The sequence below is a fragment of the Ovis aries genome, chromosome 7 (genome assembly GCF_016772045.2).
Source record: "Ovis aries strain OAR_USU_Benz2616 breed Rambouillet chromosome 7, ARS-UI_Ramb_v3.0, whole genome shotgun sequence".
Taxonomy (NCBI): domain Eukaryota; kingdom Metazoa; phylum Chordata; class Mammalia; order Artiodactyla; family Bovidae; genus Ovis; species Ovis aries.
The window spans coordinates 34,495,257-34,513,845 of NC_056060.1; the positions used below are offsets into that span (position 1 = coordinate 34,495,257).

The following is an 18,589-nucleotide window of genomic DNA, read 5'->3' on the forward strand; positions in this document are numbered from 1 at the left end:
ACGCTCTGGTTAAAACAAATGTTTGCTTTTAGTTAACAAAGGAAATTAAAAGCTCAAGTGTGGAAGAATACATTTGAAGAATTAATAATGTCTAATCATTTTTTAAAAAAAGGTTTCAATATAGGAAATCCACTGGGGGCAGGGGGTGAGTAGAAATGGATTTCTCTGGATTAGAAGTGCCCTAAGGAATACAGAAAGATCCCCTAAAATCCTTCTGGGAAGCATATAAGTCTAAAACCCTTTTAGATCTACCATAAATAGATCAGGAATAGAATTTTTTAATTATAATAATCTTGGTGCTTTGGTCTGTGTCTTTGCCGCAGACTGTACCTGAGAAAAGGAAGAGGGGAAACCAGAATCTGCAAAATCTATGACTCTCCTTGTCTTCCTGAAGCTGAAGCTATGTTTGCCATCAATGCAGATGGAGTGGGAGATGCCAAAGACTGAATTGCTGTTTTTTCCTGTCATAAACCGTAAGCGCTGCAGACTAACGGAAAGGAATGCTCCCTGGAGTTTTTCACAGGCTTCTTCCTATCGTGACTGCAGAAAAAGGCTTTCAGGAAAACAGCTATTATATCAGCTTTTCTTACGGTGTAAACACGAGACAGGTCAGTAGTCACAAGCTGACCTGAAGTGTTTATTCCTTCTGGAGTATATTAATCTTTATGTGAATTCTTTGGTTTGGGGTGTAGGTGTGAAATACCTTTGACATCATAGTCCCTTGGGGTTGACTCAGAACTACCTGCCGTTGGCGACTCTTAGGTCTCCAAGAGAACTAACTAAAGCTGGAGAGACCGGACTTCTCTGTCTTAATGTCGGGAAAAAATACCTGAGCTATGTAGCAAATGGAGTGGGTCACCTCACAGGTTCTTTTCCCTCCATCAGTAAAACTGTTAAATCAGAAGCAGGTTTCTTAAGTTTGTATGTCTGAATTAGCTTATGTAAGAATTTTGTTTTAATATTAAGAGCAATTCAAGATACTCATTTCAGAAGCTCTTTAAGTAGATTCAACGTGGGGCTACTAATAAAGTAGTTATTTGTAGGGAATGTGCTGTTTATAGGAGTTATTCTGATACAAGGTGAATATTTCAACACAGGGCCTGCATAATACTGTTTTGGCTCTGGGAAGGAATGATCAGTTTCTATTACTTTAAAACTGAAAATGTAAAGGGGAAGTCCCACCTTCAGGTGATTCCCTTTATTCTCCTTTAAACTCATAGAAAATATAGCAAGATAGCTACTCCATAGCATTCCTGTGGCCTTTGTTTCTATTAAGGTTTGTACTGTATAAATCTGGTACTTGCCCAGATTATTCTGCTTTTTAGGGCTTTGAGATACTCCTTCCCCTTCACTTCTCCTCAGCATGAGCTTTAAGCAACTCTTCCACTTTCAGAGGGCCTCTTGGCTAGAACTGGGTGGAGAGGCCGTGCAAATCTCGGCTGTTGCCTCTTTTGAGCCTACTATATGTAAGGAGATAGGAGGACAAAATTTAATGCAACTTTGTTTTAAAACAGTTGTTCCCTGACTATAGACCAGAGTGCCTCCTAAGTCTTCTTCCATTTTTTTCCATCACAAAACAAACCTGGAATGATGTAATAAACCCAGTGACAGACTCTGGAATGAAAGCTTGGTTCTTATATGAAAGCATCTCAATCTTTTAGACCTATAAAGTACTTTAAGTGACCTTGACCTAAAAACTTGTCTCAATTTTTAACCAAAGAGCTTATTCTAAACTATTTGGTACTATTTTTCTACTTGTCTGCAATAGCCTCACAGTAGGAAACAATTATTTAAGTCCCAAGAAAGAAAAAGGAGATGAAAACAAACATAGAAAGGGAATTATAATCACTTCTAGTTAAGTTTAAATTTTGGATTTATTTCAAGTTTGTACCAAAATATATTCCAGGCAACTCTTCAGATCATCATTTTCAGTCCTAAGCCTTATGCAGTGCTATTTCAAAAGCTGCCAGGACTCTGGAAGTCAGGTGGTCCAGCCCTCAGCCCAGGAGTACAGTTACGATCCACATGATAGACTGAGCAGAGGCAATACCCATGGACTCCCCGATCTTCCGCCCTGGTAGGTTGGGGTGTGTGATCTTAGGACTATACACTTTGGTTCTGAATATTAATCAGTGAAAAAGATTAGAGCGTACACATTCTGTTTTGTTCCTATAGCTCTTTGGAGTTCATCCACCTCAGCAGCAGTTGAAAAGCAGCCTTCAGTGTTTTATCCACACTCTACCCTAGGGCAGGTGTATACTAGTCTTGATTTTTTGAGAACTCACTTTATGGAAAAAGTAATAGAAACCCAGGTCTCAAGTACTTCCCCAATTTCAGATTAGGTAAGGGATTAGAATAAATTAACCAGTAGGAAGAAATTGGGGAATTGTAGCAAGCAGCAGTCAGACGCCCTTAAGCAGTCTTGCTCAGTTTCCTGATCTAAGCAGGACCTAAGGGGAAAAGACTTAATTTTTTTCCTTCCTCGAATCATGAAGCCCATTGAAATGTGATTATTCTGCTAAAATTACTTCCAATTCTTCCAGGTCCTTCTGGAAAGCTGAATCCTAGGAAGACAAGAGAATAAGACTAGGACTTTAAATCCAAGCCAACATTTCCTAAACCATGGGTACCTGGGAATGGGCCCTTTGCTTCCTTGCTATTACCAGTCTTTTTCCCACCTTCCCAGGACAACCTGGAACCTACGAACTGTCTCCTCCCCAGGTGAGATGTATATGAACAAGCCCACATGCAAAGTGCAGCTCTCTTTTGGAGGGAAATAGGAACCACGGGAATATATTCTTTCCTGAAAAGTCCCGTGATGACTCAGTGAAAGGACCCTGTGTTTGAAAAGCTCTTAAGTATTACCTCTTTAGTGACATTTGGCAGCTCCAGGGCCAGCTTCATCCACTGTTTAGCTTCAGGGTTTTTCCCTAGTTCTTTGTAGCACTGAGAAGAGACAACAGTGAAAACCTCGGAGAAATACCACCAGAAGACTAGAAGGGAATGAGTGTATGCTTTCAAGAAAAAATGGCAACATGCATATATTTCATCTATGTTGAAACTGGCAGATGAGTTTACCTTACAAATATATATCCTTCCTGCTTTGGAAAATCCTGGCTGTAGTTCTTCAGCCTAGAGAACAGAGAATGCATTTCAGTAAGAGGTTCCGAAATCCAAGTCAGGCTAAAGTTTATTAGAGTTCCAGTATCCAACCTGGAGATTGATTCAGTGAGTCTACATTTTTTTTTAATAAGCCCTTCCAGTGGTTTCTAATCTTCCACAGAATGGGCACACATAAAACTGCCCTCTACCAGAAACCCCTCCCAATATACTAATGTCCTTAGGGAAAACAAGGTCACCCTGGCCTTTCTGGCTGCTGTCCACCCTTCCCTTCCCTCCCTGATACCTTTAGGAAGCTTGAGAGGGCATCCTGCACAGTAGCACCAAGGGGGCTTTCACTCAAGGCTGTCGCGGTTTTTTTTTCTAGCCAGCTCAGGTGAGAGACCTGCCATCAAAAGATCAAGGTGTAACTAAAAACTTAAGTATCTTTAAGAACAATGAATATTCTTTACTGAGAGAAAAAGGAGCCAAATAGGACTGCATCTAATCACCACTACCATGACTGTTTGGAGGCAGTGACACAAGCCAGACCATGTTGAGGACCCTGATCTTCCCTGCAAGGTGATCAGTGTCTCAGGAGGGGCCCTTGTGTCAAGCCCTGAAATCTAGCTCACCTGGTAGCACCACCTGCCGAGGAGAAAGTGAGCCATGGGGTTTTCTGGCTTGAGAGCAATGGCTTTGTCCACATGTTCCTAGAGTGGAAATATAAACAAGTTAACATCAGAAAGCAGAGTTACTAAGGGAAGAAAGGCAAGTCACAGAGCTATAGGGTAGGAACACCTTTGCAAAGAGCTAGGCTGGAGCAGGTCACCTGCACTAGACCAGCACCAGGGAAGGAAGAGAAGCCTTTCTCACCTTGAAGCTAAAGCCACTCTGGATGCGCCTCTGGATGCCCTCATGCTCAGCCAGCTGACCACAAAGCACTGCATACCTAGGGGGGAAGCAGCGGCAGGCTCAGGCACAGGACTGAGGACCATCCCTGCCAGGAAGGGGCTTCCCACCCATGGCCGATGGCACTGCCCAATACTTCATCTGTACATAATTCCTCTTTTCACAGACCTATGGTCCCAATTCATATTCTTTAGCAGATACAGTGGTAGGTTCACAGTTCCCCAAAGTACACTGGGTACAAAAAAGATAGGCTCTTTTATACTTAAAATTTAGACAAGGTCTCAATCCAAATGTCCCCTCATGATCAGTATAGCCATAGCTGTCATAAAAACTTAAGCAGGCCTCTAAAAGTCAGCATCAGTGTGTAAGAAATGTGAATACACTATGTCTGCTTAGCCTGGCAAGCATACTGGTGCGTCACTGGGAAGCTGTTTGGGAAGGGTATATTCTAGAATTACCAACAGAAGCAGAGGAAGAAAAGGCCTCCGATTTCAGCCCTCTTCTCCACATCCTCCCAGGGGGACAAAGCCATCTAGCTTCCCATTTTCTGTCTTCAAAAACAAAGGTCTAAGAAACAGTGACCTGGCATCTAAAAAGAGGCACTGCAAAGTTTCAGCAACAGATGGGGAAACAAGGCCTCTCCAGCGCACAATCTGAGGGCAGAGTTACAGAAAGCAACAGGGAGGTGGAAAAGGAACACCTGGACTAAAACCGAGGTGCTAGAACCAGGCCTCCAGGCCACAGGCTGGCCCTGACCCACCCAAGGTGGCAGGACTTTGCCCACATGAGATCACAAACAGGACTGATGCTTTTGTGGACTAATACTGACTGCCAAACTTCCTGGGGGTGAGCTCACATCTATGTTTCCTCATGCTAGCAAAGCAAAGAAGCCAAAGCCCACCAGCAGCCAGGGATCGCAGCCAGGGGAATGAAGAGCTTGTATGGCAGAGGGGCACTGCCAACGTCCCAACCTCCCTGAGGAGCCAGGAGCCTCAAGGTTGAAGCCAGGGATGACTTATAACAAAGCTACTCATTTCTCCAAGTTTCAATAGGAAGCTGTACTACTCTCCCTTGTCTCACTCCAAGGCACTTCCCCAAGGAAACTCCCCTGGGTCCCTGGCTTGGGGAAGGATGGGACATAAGAAAATAAAGGCCAGAGCTTCCTCTCCTGGTGCCTCTGGCAAATGCCTGTTTGGCCACACAGAGAAAAGAAAGGGCTCTGCTCCACTCTAACCCATGCTGGCTCTTTCTGGGGCCCTGCAGGGTGTTATTACCACTGATGACACTCCGCATTCTCATTCCCCTTCTCCAGAGCAACCTCGGCTTCTTCTTTTCCTGTAAGACAGGCGATCCAGAGTTGACTCGGGCTCCCATGACCCTTCCAGGCTGTGGGAGGATGGACTGCTCTAGCTCTCACAGTTCCCACCCAAGCAGGACTTATAAATAGTTATGCACTTGAGCACAGTGAAGAGCTGCAAATAGCTTTTCAAGGATAACTTCCGCTTTGCCTTGCTTTCCCTATCTCTGTCATCAGCTGTCCCAGTTATACAACACCCACCTGACGTGCTCAGAGCATTGCAAATACAAAAGGACTCAAAAGCAATCACAGTTTCCCTAGTAGATCATTACCTGGAGAGTTTTTGATTTGGGGTCTGTGGACAGGCCTTAGGGTGTCCATGAAATCCCACTGAAATATTAGGTGTATGTCCATTTTCTTAGGGTCCACAGCTTTGATCAAATTCTCAAGAGGACCATCATCTAGGAACAGTAACCATGGCTCTGGGCCAGAACGCCTCACTAGAGCCAAATGCCCTGGCGTCTGACCAAGGATGACTTTCATGTAGTCCTTACCCAAGTTTTCCAGACACCAAAACTAACAGAAATCAAGGCCTAAACACATGCAGGCTCTTGACAAGGGTCCCCTAGAACATTAAGGAGCTGGAGCCCTCTAGATGAAAACCATTACATCTACACACTGGAGAAAACAACACTGCAAAATGGGACATCTGATTAGAATCAAGAGGGCTTCCATAAAAGAGAATGAAATAATGCCATTTTTAGCAACATGGACAGACCTAGAGATCATACTACGTGAAGACAGAAATATCATACATCACTTATGTGTGAAATATATATATTTTTTAATGCAAAAAAAAAAAGATACAAATGAACTTATTTACAAAACAGACTCAGAAAACAAACTAGTTACCAAAGGGGAGGGATAAATTTGGAATTCGAGATTAACAGATATGAGCTACTATATATTAAATAGATAAACAAAGGACTTACTGTGTAGCACATAGAATTATACTGAGTATCTTGTAATAACCTATAATGGAAAAGAATCTGCAAAGTATATCTGTATAACTGAATAACTTTGCTATACCTCTGAAACACTGTTAAGTCAACTATATAATAAAAATTTGAAATAATAAAAAGAAATTTTCAATGGTGAGGGCTTGAAAGGGAACATAGAATGGAACATAAGTAATGTGTTGAGGTGATGGGCTGGCTAATCTGAAATGTTTCCTTGTGTATAAGTGATAGTAATCGTGGTATAATTTTGTATGTGCAACAAATACATTTAAAAAGAACAGTTGAGAACCCTACAATTCCCCTATCCAAGCAGAACCATATGGCTCTACCACTGAGGGACGCTGTCTTTTAGGGGACTTCACTGCCTGCTTCAAAGCACTCACTCACTAGGGAAATAACGGTGAAGAATGAGGCAACCAGTTCCTGCAGCCTCCTGATGGTCCAGCTTCTAGAGGCAACACAAAATGAAATTTAGATCCAACAATGGTCCTAAAAAGCTGGAATCAGAGAGAAGAGCCTTCAAAGTCTCTCCATAGTCCCCTGACCTCCAGAAGGAAGATTTGTCTGGGGGTGCTACAGGGAGCCAGACCAGTGTGGGCATAGCTGCTTCTCTAACCACTGCTCCATCTCCAGGGTTCACATTGGCTGTTAGTACTAAGAAATGATCAAAAGGAAAGGTGGTTGTTGCCCCCAAGGGTCCAGACACCAGCCCCAAATGCTGGTCAGAATCCTCACCTGAAACCCAGAAGAGGTAGCAGAAACTTTTGAAAAGAAACAGATAGTAATTAAGCACCTTCAGTTACAACTTCCAGGGATTTTTCTGAAGATCAAACATTCAGCTCAACTGACTTTTCTGTATTGGCAGAATTCTACAACAGTTTATAGAATAATGACCTTGAGGTACTGTCAGACTCTACATTATCAAAAATTCAATGTCTGTGAGGCTGTACTTATAAAAGTGGGGAGGCAGATAGTTCAGTTAATTAGATAACTGAACCAGGAGATGTGGAAGTCCACTGATGGTGCCTGACTCAGAGTGTGTAGCTAGGCAGGACACATCATCTTACCCGTAAAACCAGTCTCTTTAAACTCTTCACGACAGTAGAGGACAGGCTATGAACCTGGCACAAGTTAGATGCACCCTACATGGCCCCGGGAACAGATTTTTGACAACAGAGTTGGCTAAGTAGACCCCAGGGACTTGTAGGCTAGTGGTATTCCCCCAAACTACTCCTTCCTGGCACTCACCAAACATACTCCACTCATTACAAACACCTGCCCCACAGGCTCCGTAACTGAAACTAGATTCTTAAACAGCAAAAAAACCCTCCTCAGATTAAGAAAGGTTTTGCCCTTTGTAGTTAAAGAATCAGGACAAAGAATAGTGCTACTAAAACAACTACAATTGACCCTGAACAATGCAAGGGTTACTGGCCCTCTGCCCAGTCAAAAATCCAGCCCTCTGGCTCACCAGTAGAGAATCTGCCTGCCAGTGCCGGAGACAAGGGTTCAATCCCTGGGTCGGAAAGATCTCCTGGAGAACACTGCAACTCCAGTGTTCTTGCCTGGGAAATCCCATGGACAGGAGCCTGGCAGGCTACAGTCCATGGAGTTGCAGTCAGACACAACTTAGCAACAAATCCTCAGGCCCAAGCAACCATGGACTGTGCACGTGCTTGCGCGGCTCAAATCACTGATGTTCAAGGCCAGCTGTACTACAGTCACATAGCCTGTGCGACTCAAGCCCCATGCTGTGCAGAAAAGCAGAGCCTGCTCTGTGTCTCCAGGAGGAAATGGGTCTCCAGGAGCCAGTCTGTCCCTGGTGAGTACCTGAGCCCCAGCTGCCCTGATAGCCTACGTCTTGGTGGGTCCCCTGGGCCCCAAGCCGCTGGGCTGGCTCCAACCCCAGAATCAGTCAGTTGCACCAGGAGGCTGTCAGCACTTACCACTTAGGGCATAGGACCTCTTCTCACTCGCCTCCTCGGCAAGCTCACACATGTCACTGTAGGCCCGGGCCAGGCGCCAGAGAAAGTCCTGCCGGCTTCCATGCTGCAACCGAAAGAGAGGGATGAGGGCCCCTTCTCTCAGCTGCAGAGAACTGGAGCCCTGACCTCCTCCCCACACCCTACCTTTGAGTGTGTCGTAAACACATATCAGGCCATCCACGTGGCCTCTCACCTGCAGTTAGCTGGTGACATTATCTCTAGTCAGTAGACTGCACAACCCACAGAGTGGGGGCATCCCAGCCTTCCAATGCTGTGAGGAGGGAAGGCCAACTCCAACATGTAATGAGTCACAGCAAGAGCGTGTGGAAAGGCCCAGGAAAAGGGAAATGCTAACTGAGGGCATTTATAGCTCAGTTCACTTCAATTGCTCAGTCGCGTCCAACTCTGCGACCCCGTGGACTGCAGCACGCCAGGCTTCCCTGTCCATCACCAACTCCCGGAGCCTACTCAAACTCATGTCCATCAAGTCAGTGATGCCACCGAACCAAACCATCTCATCCTGTCGTCCCCTTCTCCTGCCTTCAGTCTTTCCGCATAAATTCTGGCAGTGAACTTGAGAAGGGAATTGTGATTAAGTGACCCACACACTTGTCACTGGTGATGAAAACTTCAAATAGGGCAAGCAGCTGTGGGTCTGCCTCAGGGAAATCAAAGGGAAAAGTTCCAGTTCTTTCCACATTTCTCCCTATGCTGAGAGGAGCTCTTGCAGTTGCCCTGCCAGAGCCAACTACCCGGGGGTGGTGGGGGAGGAAGCGCTGGGGCAGGGAGTACACAGGCCCTGAGGGGCAGCACTTGGCCTCCCTGGAAAAGGGTGTACGACCCTGAGGGTAGATGCAGAAACTCGCCATGTCACCCTCATTTCCCTTCCTGTGTCACCTGGCAGGGTCATTGACTTCGTGGGCGTGAGCAGGGGCAAGGAAGGTAGACGAGCCTCACCGCCAGCTTGTTGTTGAGCAGCAGCTGGAAGCCCTCCCGCTTGCCCTGCTCACTGCCCTGGTGCAGCTCGTCTGCCTGCTGCAGGAGCGGCAGCACATCTTCCTGGCTAGGGGAGCCTCCGGCCTCCAGGGCTTCAGGCTCCGGACCCAAAGCCACCTCCACCTCCAGGTCCAAGGAGTCCTTTCTGCCCATCTTCACTGTCTCGCAGCTCACTTCATCTTCACCATCACTCTCCCTTTCAGAGTCCCGCTCATAGTCAGACTCAGCATTGGCTGTTGTGTAACTGTGGTGGGGAAACAAAGTGACAAGGTCAAGGGAGGGGATTACTTAACCTCAGATCACCAGGGGTCTAGCCTCCTCCACAAAGAGGGGCTCTCCACGGCGCTGCGGCCATCAGCACTGACCGTGAGCCATGCCCCTCACTGAGGGGGAACTCAAGTCTTGAGAGAATGCTTCCTAGGGAACCATGGGAAAATGATCTGGGAGGGGAAGAGTCACCAACTCGGAGCCTTGTGACAGTCAGAGGCTGATATGAGAATCCCCTGCTTAGCTACCACCACGTCTGCCAGAAAACAGAGAAAGCCTAGAAAGGTATCAACAAAATGTCAGTAGACCTCTCAGGGCAGAGGAATTAATATCCCCCCTATATTTTAGTATTAGATGGGATTGCTTTAGGGAGCATATATTCTTTTAAGTAAAGTAATAAAAGTTTAAGATAGAAACCTTAAGATGTAGGTGGAGCTCGATGGCTCACGAGGGGAAGGGTTTGTCAATCACTTTTGCTTTATCAGCCAAACGCACCTGCCAGAACTAACATGGGTGGATGCCAGCCTCTGTGGCAGTGGGTGGCCACAGATATACATATTTTCTTTGTCAGTTCAATGTATACCTCTGTCCCAAGTCAGTAACCAAACCTCAACCACAACAGGAGTAGCCCTTGGAAACCTTGGGAACTGGTTGGGGGAGCAGGGGAGGGCTGCAGCTGGAAGCAAGAAAGGCAGAAGATGCAAAAAATCCCTTAGGAAGCAGTCTGTGGGGCTGCCATCCAGGTGTCTCCTGGGGAGCCCTACTCTGATTGCATCCACTGTTTCTCTTGGATCTTTGCCTCCACCAGCAGCTAATGATACTGTTTTCCCCAACTGCCAACTGAGTCAGACAAAATCTGAGCAGAGCAGAAGATAAGGCTTCCAGGGGGTCACAACCAGACACCAAAGAGCCCCAGGCTGAGTGAAGGAAAAGCAGGTTCTGTCTGAGCTAGCAGGTTCCAAAACACAGGGAAGATCCTTGAGTCACTTAAGGATAAGCCTTCCTCCGTCCTGAAATTAAAGAGAGGTAGGATCCCTGTGGCTGGAGCAAATCAGACCTGAAGGAGAGACACAAACAAAGTCACAACAAGATAGCCTAAGGTCAGGGGGGCTGACTACTGCAGCCCAAGCGCTGTCCTCCTTATCTGGAAAGCCAGAGAGGACAAGGGAGCAAGTGAGTAAGCAGACCTGGGGTCCAATCCATCCGTCCCATTTCTTTATAGAAGAGCTTTCAGATGCATTTAGCAACGGGGCTTCAGAAACATCTACTACAAGAAATTGTAAAGTATTTAAAACCTTCCTAACCTTGCTTTTTAAAAAGGTTCTATAAGTATCTCCCCCCTCAAGCAATTTGCAGTAAAATCTTTAGAAATTAAAGGGACAAGGAAAAGAAGTATCAGATTTCACAACCATCCTGGATGGTGGTGAGCAAGACCACGCAGGGGCAGCCTAGAGAAACTCTCCTAGGCTCCTAGGCTTAGACAATAACCTGCCCCATCCAGAAAGTGAAATCAGTGGCTACCAGTGCCCCTACTCAGCCCAACCAGGCCCAGAGGCAAAAGGAGTAAATGGATTTTGGGGGGTGCAAGCTTGAGCCTCATCACTTCACGTTACAAAAAGAGGAGGAGACCCCACTCATTCCCAGCTCAGCTGAAGGCTGCCTCGGCACATGGGGAGAGACCCCTCTCTCATCCTGCCTGAGTGCAGTCTCCAGGGAACGGAGCCAGGAGAAAGGTCCTTCAGTGCTGTGATCCCCCTGGGCCCTAAAGGCCGGGGAGCTCACATGGGCAAGGAAAAGGTCGGGAGACCTTGCTGCCACCCAGTGAGAGCTGGTGCCGCAGCATTCTCCCACACTTCTTGGACCACACACCCAGCTGCTGGTGAAATCCACCAGAGGAAAAGGGTGGCCCTTTTGTTCAACATGCCCGGCAACTTTTGAGATGAGTACAGACCTCTGAAAAGGTCCTTTGGTCCTGTGCACTCAGGCTAGACACACTGTTCCCACTGTGGAGCAAGGACTGCAGGCACCCTTGAGGCAAGGAGGCCAACTCTGCTCCTTGAGGAGAGCCCCCTGGTCAGGGATCAAGGACTCTTAGACACACAGCCCTCCCAGCAATTACATTTCTTTCCTCCAACTGCTAAGCCCCATAGGAGGTGCTGAGCTGAGGCAAAGACAAGCAGGCCTGGGCCCTGACCCCACAGTGGTGAGGAAGATAAGACCAAGAGGAACGAGGTGATAAGCGAAAGCCCGAGGAGGAGTGGCAATGAGGCTGCAAGCAGTGGCTCCTGGCTGGAATGCCTGGGCAGGTTTGCCAGGAGAGCTGGTATTAGGGCGAGTTGGGTTTTGCAAGGAGGGAAGTAAAGCTGCGTTTGGAACAGGGCTCTGGGAACAAGCTCACCAACCCACCCAGTGATTTGGACTCTGGCACATTCAGCTGATGCCCTGGGAGCTGTTTTATTTGGAAGAAAGCGAGAACACAGCTTTCAGTGGAGCAGAACTGCCCATCAAATAGTCTTTCTCTTTCATCCCTCAAAGAAGCTCTCCTTCCCCAGGGCCCACACGTTTAAAGCCATCCCCAAGGCTTGGTCTCCTCTCTCTTGACCAGGACCAGATGAATGATTCACCACGGCCACCGCTCCAGACCGCAGCCGGCTAAAGCAGTCTTACACGATGCACGGCCATCGGCTCCCACGTGCCACAGGGTCGGTCACAAGGCTGAGCCTGCTAGAGCTGCTGTTAAGGAAGCCACCCTTTCTCTCCAGCTGCTACAGGCCGCTGGCAGCCCTGTCCGGCCCTGTATGGCTTTGGTAGCCCCAGTGAGCACCCCAAGCTATGAAGCACCCATAAACTTCCCTGGTTGATCACTCTGGCTCGTGCTGCCCCCAGAAGCTTGTACAATTTCTTAAAATCATCATGAAGGGCTCTGAGTTCCATTATCCTAGTCTTGGGCAGAGCTGTGACCTGTCCTTATGTTCCACACTCAAAGTTCAAATGTCAAGTAACTGGCTTCCTTGGGTTGCTTAGAGATGCTCCCCTCTCTCCTTTGTGAGACTGAGGAAATACCTCTGAAGTGCTTTCTACCATGTCTGTCACAAAGAGGAATAAACTGGTTAATATTATGAGTGTTTTAGCTGAAGAGGGGCATGCTGCAAAGATCATCATGAAAGACTGGTTTAGCTTCTCATTTCCATGTGCACGTTTGTAGCTACACCAGTCATTCTGCCCTGACAGGACAGGCCTGAGTGCTCACTTCACCAGCCTCTTCCTTGAAGGGGAAAAAAGGTCAGCAAAGGCCACAAGGAGAGACCAGCCTCTAGACCTCACATGGGCCACCTGGATGACTGGGCCTGAAAGCAGACAAGGGCAGATGCTGCTGTTAACAGCACTCCACACAGATGTTCATTCAGACTCCATCCGTGGGACACAAGTTTCAAAATGGCACCAGTGGTTTAAAACCAAAAAGCCCTCAGCCTGACCAACCTGGGTGTTCCACCAGACTCCTGCCTGCAGCCCTGTCTCACAGTAAGGCCTATGGCCAGACCTGCTGGCCCACCAGTTACTCAGGTGAGTCACCGCCCCCCTGTGAAGAGGGCGAGGGCACACAAGCGGATCTCCCCATGGGAAGAGAACTTCCCAAGGCAGGGAAAGCTTACAAAGTCCTCCTGATAACAGGAAACCACCCAACTAATGTTACAATAAAACAAAAATAAAGGGTCTAATAACTAGGTAAAAAGCAAACCTACTCTGAGAAAAACAACAGATGCAAACACTTAGCTGCTGTTAAACACTTCCATCTGTCAGCATGACATGTGGTAGATGGCTTTTATTTCAACTGTTTTGTATTTCATTTGTTTATATCCTTACCTTGTTCTAAAAATTATTTACAGCAGCTTGGTATGAATTTTTCATTCTAAACATTACTTTTACACAATGTAACCTGGCTGAAGCCACAGCTGTCTCCAGGAGAGATGACTCACCCGCCTTCACTCTCAGCATCCGTGAACGTGGCTCCCGAGGCGGCCGTGAAGTAGACAGAGCTGGAGCCGGTAGAGTCACTCCTCTCCCGGGCAAATGGGAACCTTCGCCGCCGAGCCACTTTCTGGTTCTCTTCCATATGCGATCTGAAAAGTAAGCTCCTTCCCAGAGTGTGCCATTAGGCCCTTCCAGCCTGCCTTTCCCCTCACCATGAGGGAGCCTCTTACTACTGCTGCTCATTAAAGGGCCCAAAGCAGAGAAACTCTGGGGTCTCTGCCCTCAGGAGAGCAAGATGGGCAGCTGGCGGGACCCAGCCTACAGAGCAGACCAGGTTAAACAGGACAAAGTATTTCAGCTGCTGCAACAGACCCCGAGGGCCCAAAGGCAGCAAGAACTCAGGCAAGGCAAGGAATCAAGCACACGGCTTCCCTGCCAGTGAGGTGAGAAGCCAGAAAACCGGCTGTGTCCTTACAAACAGACAGCAAAGGCTGAGAAAGCTGTCGGGGCAGGGAAAAGCTAGGGCGCAGGGGCCAAGGCAGGAAGGAAGGCTGCAATACTCACCGGACCTCCCCTACAATCTGCCCAGCAAGCCCCTGCAGGCTGCTCCTCAGCTCCTCTACCTCCCGCCGCAGCGCCACCAGGCTGGTCAGCACGAACTCCAGGCGGTCCAGTACCACTTCCTGTCCTCGTGGAAGGCTTGGCAGCACTGCAGCATCGCCAGCCTCACCCGGAACTGCCCGCAACAGCCTGACTGGAGGACAGAGGACAGGAGACAGCGATGCCCACGGGCTAGAGGGACGAGAAGATCCTGCACCCAGAACTCAAGAACTCTTACTTCTCACTGGAGTTCAATTTACAAAGATCTTTGAGGCTCAGATATTCACAAGTCCCAGGTAACAAACCAGGGGAAAAAAAAATCAAGGTCCCAATCTTTAAATGAGAGCTCTCCAGGGAATTCTCTGGTGGTTTAGTGGCTAAGACTCTGTGCTTTCACTACCAAGGGTCCAGGTTCAATCCCTGGCTGGGGGACTAAGATCTTGCAAGCATGGCCAAAGGAAAAACAAAACAAAATGTCCACAAGAGCCCTCTGTTTCAAAAACCTTGTACCCAGGGCCCTTCATGAGCACATACACCTTGGCAGATAATGTAGAATGCTCGCAAGAGCACGATATCTAGAAGGCAGGGTAGCTGCCCTGCTGCCCAAATCCCAGGCAGTCAATACTTACCACACAGCAAAACTGAAACTGAGCTCACTCAAATTCTGATCTTGCACTTCACAAAGAATAACAAAGAACACTCTTTCCCCTCAAGAGCTTCATTTAGTATTATCAGAGAGTGGCAAGGTAAACGGGCAGTTACTGAGAGAAAAGGTACACCGGGAAAAACCCACCCAAACCCCACTGGGAAAACACATCATCGCCAAGCCCTGAATTGAGCTCTAAGTAAATTCTAAAATGCTAGAAAACTGATACCTAGGACAAGCGGCCTGGGAAATGTAAAAACAGGAAAGAAACCAGAAAGGCAGGACCCACAGTCCAAGCAAGCACAAAGCTGTCAAAGGAAATCTAGTAACAATAAAGCCTGGATTACTGTACAGACCCAACAATGTTCCAGTATGTAAAGCAAGAAAGATCCCTGGGAATGTGGCTACCACCTCCCAACCTCAGTATAAGAAAGACTACAGCTAAGAAATTATAAACCAACAAATAAAATACAAGGAAAAGAAAGGAAGGGCAAGCACCACTTGCAGCGCTATGTTCCTACCAGCTTAAAAATGCTGACAAACAATTGCAAGCTAAGGTGAAAACTCTTAAAACTCTTCAAAGACTAACTTTTCCCAACCATCTGGCATTTGGTCATCAGAGGAAACGTGTTCCCAATGAACATGAGGCGAGATGACTTGAATGCTCTTCTATCACACACACATGAGGGGAGTGGTCTGGACGAGCCCTAGATGCTTTGCTCTAATGGGTTAACATTCAAGTTTTCCAAAACTGAAAGTACTAACCATTTGTGGCTGGCTCCCAGCCATATTCAGCTTCAACTGCAGTAAGTGCTGCTCCTGGCCCCATGCGGGAAGTCCACAGGACCAGGTGACCAGGGCCAATCCTGCCACTTACTTGCTCTGTGACAGCCTCGGGAAAGTTACACAAGTTTTTTCAATCTCAACTTACTCATAAGGATTAAAAAAAAAAAAACAACAACAACTTGAACTATATAGTCTCCAAGGTGTCTTCGAATGTTAATGTTAACCTAACTTAATACATAAGCCTCAAAAAATTTCAATTCCTCCAAGACTATTCTCTTTTTACTTTCTTTTGGACCTTTCCTCTACTTATTAAACACCTCAACCACACTAAGCAAGTAACTTTAATACATACACAGCACTTCTGCGGCCAGAACTAAAAGTGAAAGCTAAGCCTTTCCACTATATACTTTCCTGGGATTACAGGAAAAAGACGACAGAAGAGGAAGACTGCTTTTCCTTTTCGATAAACTTTCCCCAAACTTGAAACTCTCGGGCCCCGCACCCCCCCCCCCTAATTTTTCCTCTGTTGTCCTGTCCCGCAGGTTCTGCTACAAGCAGCCCCGACCCCAAGCCCACCCCTCAACAGTCACTGAGGCCTCAATAGCCTCGCTCCTACCTTGGCGTCCAGGCTCTGAAGTCTGCGTGTAGTCCAGAGAGTTGGACCGACTCTGGCTCTGACCGCGCCGCTGGGTCCGTTTCCACCGCTGGCTGTAAAGGGCACACAGGAATCCAAGGCCCGCGGCGGTGCCCAGCAACAGTCCTAGCCCGGCGCGGGTGCCACCGAAGGTCCCCAGACCAGACATGCTACACCTGCCGTCCGCGTGAGCCACCAGGAGCAAGCGGGCGAAGGAAGGGAGAGGGATTCGTGAGCGTGGTGCACCCATCGCCAAAGCCGAACCCTTGAAGATAATCTCCCTGCCCAGACCCCGAGCATTCGCCACCCACCCTAGTCCCGACCTTAAGGTTTCTGCTAGCCCCCAGGCCTGACAACCACGCCGCCCACCCGGCCCTTCGCAGCCTCCCCTCCAACACGCCCCCTAACCCTGATGCCGGAGTCAGGTCGATGGGCTTCCAAACTCCTCCCCCAGCCTCACGACACTGCAGATCACAAACCCGCCGCCCTGGCTACAAACCCCTGGCCTTCCCGCCGAGCCCTCTGAAGGCGCCCCAGCCTGTCTGGACCTCAACTCAGACTCTTACTCCCGCTAGCTTCTGTGGCGAAGGCCGCGGCTTCTCTGTCAATGACCGTGACGTCATCAAACGGTGCCAACTAGCAGCCTCGCGCGCCTATAAGAAGGCGGGGGTGAGCAGACCTTTGAGACTCCACCTCGTGGCCAGGTTTTTTTTTTAGGGGCGTGGCCACAGGCCCTACCAGAGGGGCGGAGCCAGCAGAGATCTGGAAAGGCGAACCGAGAATAGGTTAGAAGCCGAGAAAAGGTGGACTGGGCTTCCCAGCTGGTGCCGCTAGTGTTATAAAAAAACCTGCCTGCTAATGCAGGAGATGTAAGAGACGCGGGTTCGATCCCTGGGTCAGGAAGATCCCCTGGAGGAGGGCATGGCAATCCACTCCAGTATTCTTGCCTGAAGAATGCTATGGACAGAGGAGCCTGGCAGGCTACAGCTCATAGTGTCGCACAGAATCGGACACGACTGAGCGACTTAGCACGGACAAACGGGGGAAAGCTCAGAGACTCCCTGGAGTGGATGCTCAGAGCAGTAACTCTATGGTCTGGCCAGCTGAGGTTCCATTTCCCTCCAATCACACCAGGTTACAGCTGAGGTTCCATTTCCCCTCAATCACACCAAATTACTTAGTGTTCCCGGAATATGCTCCGCATACTCAATGTTTCTACCTTTTCCACTACTGCTCTTTCTGTCTTGAATCCCTACCTGGAAAACGCCACCCTTCTCCACCTTTCCTTAACCCTCGGTCAAAACTCAGACTTTATTTGATTTCAGCTCATTTGTTTACATATTTTTACTCAAATCATTTACTAAGCTCAACACAATAGTGCCTTTGGCAAATCAAGTTAAAACAGGTAAGTTGTTGGTTATCCACAACAGGCCCTGAGTCCCCAGGGCCAGCTTCTGCCAATTGACATCTGGAAAACTTACACTGTAGATGCACACCCCATCATTTAAAAAAAAATCTTAAACCTTAAATTGTCATTGTAACATTAAACAGGGACAGGCTTATAAAAACTGTTTTTAATATCCAGAATGAAAATTAAATTCATTAAATTCATTCCTCTAATGATAACATTTTAAATGTTTGTATGAGGCTGAAACTTGGGTTGATCTCTGATTGCTTAAATTGGTTGATAGCATTTCAGATTTTAATCATTTTTTTCTACCACCTGTGACCTGTACTTTTGTAAATCTATTTTACTCCTGTGATTTTATGCAACTTGTAGTTTTAGAAACTAAAAAGAAGAGAATCACCTGCAGTCCAGTTGTTAGGACTCTGTGCTTCCACTGCTGGGGGCTCAGATTCTACCCCTGGACTGGGGGATGGGGAACTAAGATCCCACAAGCCCTGCAGTATAGGTCAAAAATTAATTAATTACTTAAAAAGCAAACAACACATAGGGACTTCCCTGGTGGTCCAGTGATTAAGAATCTGCCTTCCAATGCAGGAGACATAGGTTCCATCCCTGGCCAGGGAACGTCTTAAGATCCCACATGCCTTCAGGGCAACTAAGCCTGCACACCAAAACTACAGAGCCCATGCATCTTAAGGAAAGATCCCCAGTTAAGACAAGATGCAACCAAAAATAATAAATAATTGAAAAAAATTAAAGACAAGATTTTTTTATGGATTATGGTTCTAATTTTATTGTCAGCATTTCTTAAAAGTTAAATTTTAGTTTAGTGGGAGTCAAAATATCTAAACCAGTCCTCCCAAATCCTTGATTAGATATTATATTTATTTACTTTTTTTTTTTTTGAATGCTGATTATTTTATTGGTAAATTGAAGACAGACTGCCTTCTCCCAATGTCATGGCTTTC

The 18,589-nt window shown here is 47.4% G+C and overlaps 2 protein-coding genes across 20 annotated transcripts in view; one reads left to right on the forward strand and one right to left on the reverse strand.

Annotated features, from left to right (window-relative positions):
- The window catches only part of RAD51 (RAD51 recombinase), a 40,689-nt gene extending 34,236 nt beyond the window's left edge, over window positions 1–6,453 (forward strand). For all 3 annotated transcript variants that reach the window (XM_042252290.2, XM_004010447.6, XM_027971690.3), the window contains exon 10: window positions 324–6,453. In XM_042252290.2, the coding sequence (XP_042108224.1) occupies window positions 324–447 (124 nt within the window). In that variant the 3' untranslated portion in view covers window positions 448–6,453. The remainder of the gene's footprint in view (window positions 1–323) is intronic.
- On the reverse strand, window positions 1,856–16,822 carry RMDN3 (regulator of microtubule dynamics 3). 17 transcript variants are annotated; one of them, XM_012181209.4, is made up of 13 exons: window positions 16,780–16,822; window positions 16,196–16,389; window positions 14,112–14,301; window positions 13,553–13,696; window positions 9,270–9,552; window positions 8,274–8,376; window positions 5,286–5,346; window positions 3,976–4,051; window positions 3,735–3,812; window positions 3,407–3,505; window positions 3,079–3,132; window positions 2,866–2,946; window positions 1,856–2,564 (listed from the first exon to the last, which is right to left on the reverse strand). In XM_012181209.4, exons 2-13 carry the CDS (start codon window positions 16,380–16,382, stop codon window positions 2,511–2,513), a joined length of 1,410 nt encoding a protein of 469 aa, XP_012036599.1. In that variant the 5' UTR covers window positions 16,383–16,389; window positions 16,780–16,822; the 3' UTR covers window positions 1,856–2,510. The 17 variants fall into 17 exon arrangements, with proteins under 17 accessions (XP_012036599.1, XP_060275038.1, XP_060275037.1 ...); XM_060419055.1 differs by having other exon boundaries at window positions 16,762–16,822; XM_060419054.1 differs by having other exon boundaries at window positions 16,713–16,822.
- Window positions 16,823–18,589: the final 1,767 nt, after the last annotated feature.

Excerpts from the sequence above, each read along its gene's own strand:
- RMDN3 (XM_060419046.1), bottom strand. The coding sequence starts at position 16,382 with ATGTCTGGTCTGGGGACCTTCGGTGGCACCCGCGCCGGGCTAGGACTG. Across the intron at positions 8,377-9,269 it reads TGCTCAACAACAAGCTGGCG|CATGGAAGCCGGCAGGACTT; the intron begins GTGAGGCTCGTC and ends TTTCGGTTGCAG. Across the intron at positions 3,506-3,734 it reads TCGGCAGGTGGTGCTACCAG|GTCTCTCACCTGAGCTGGCT; the intron begins GTGAGCTAGATT and ends TTTTGATGGCAG.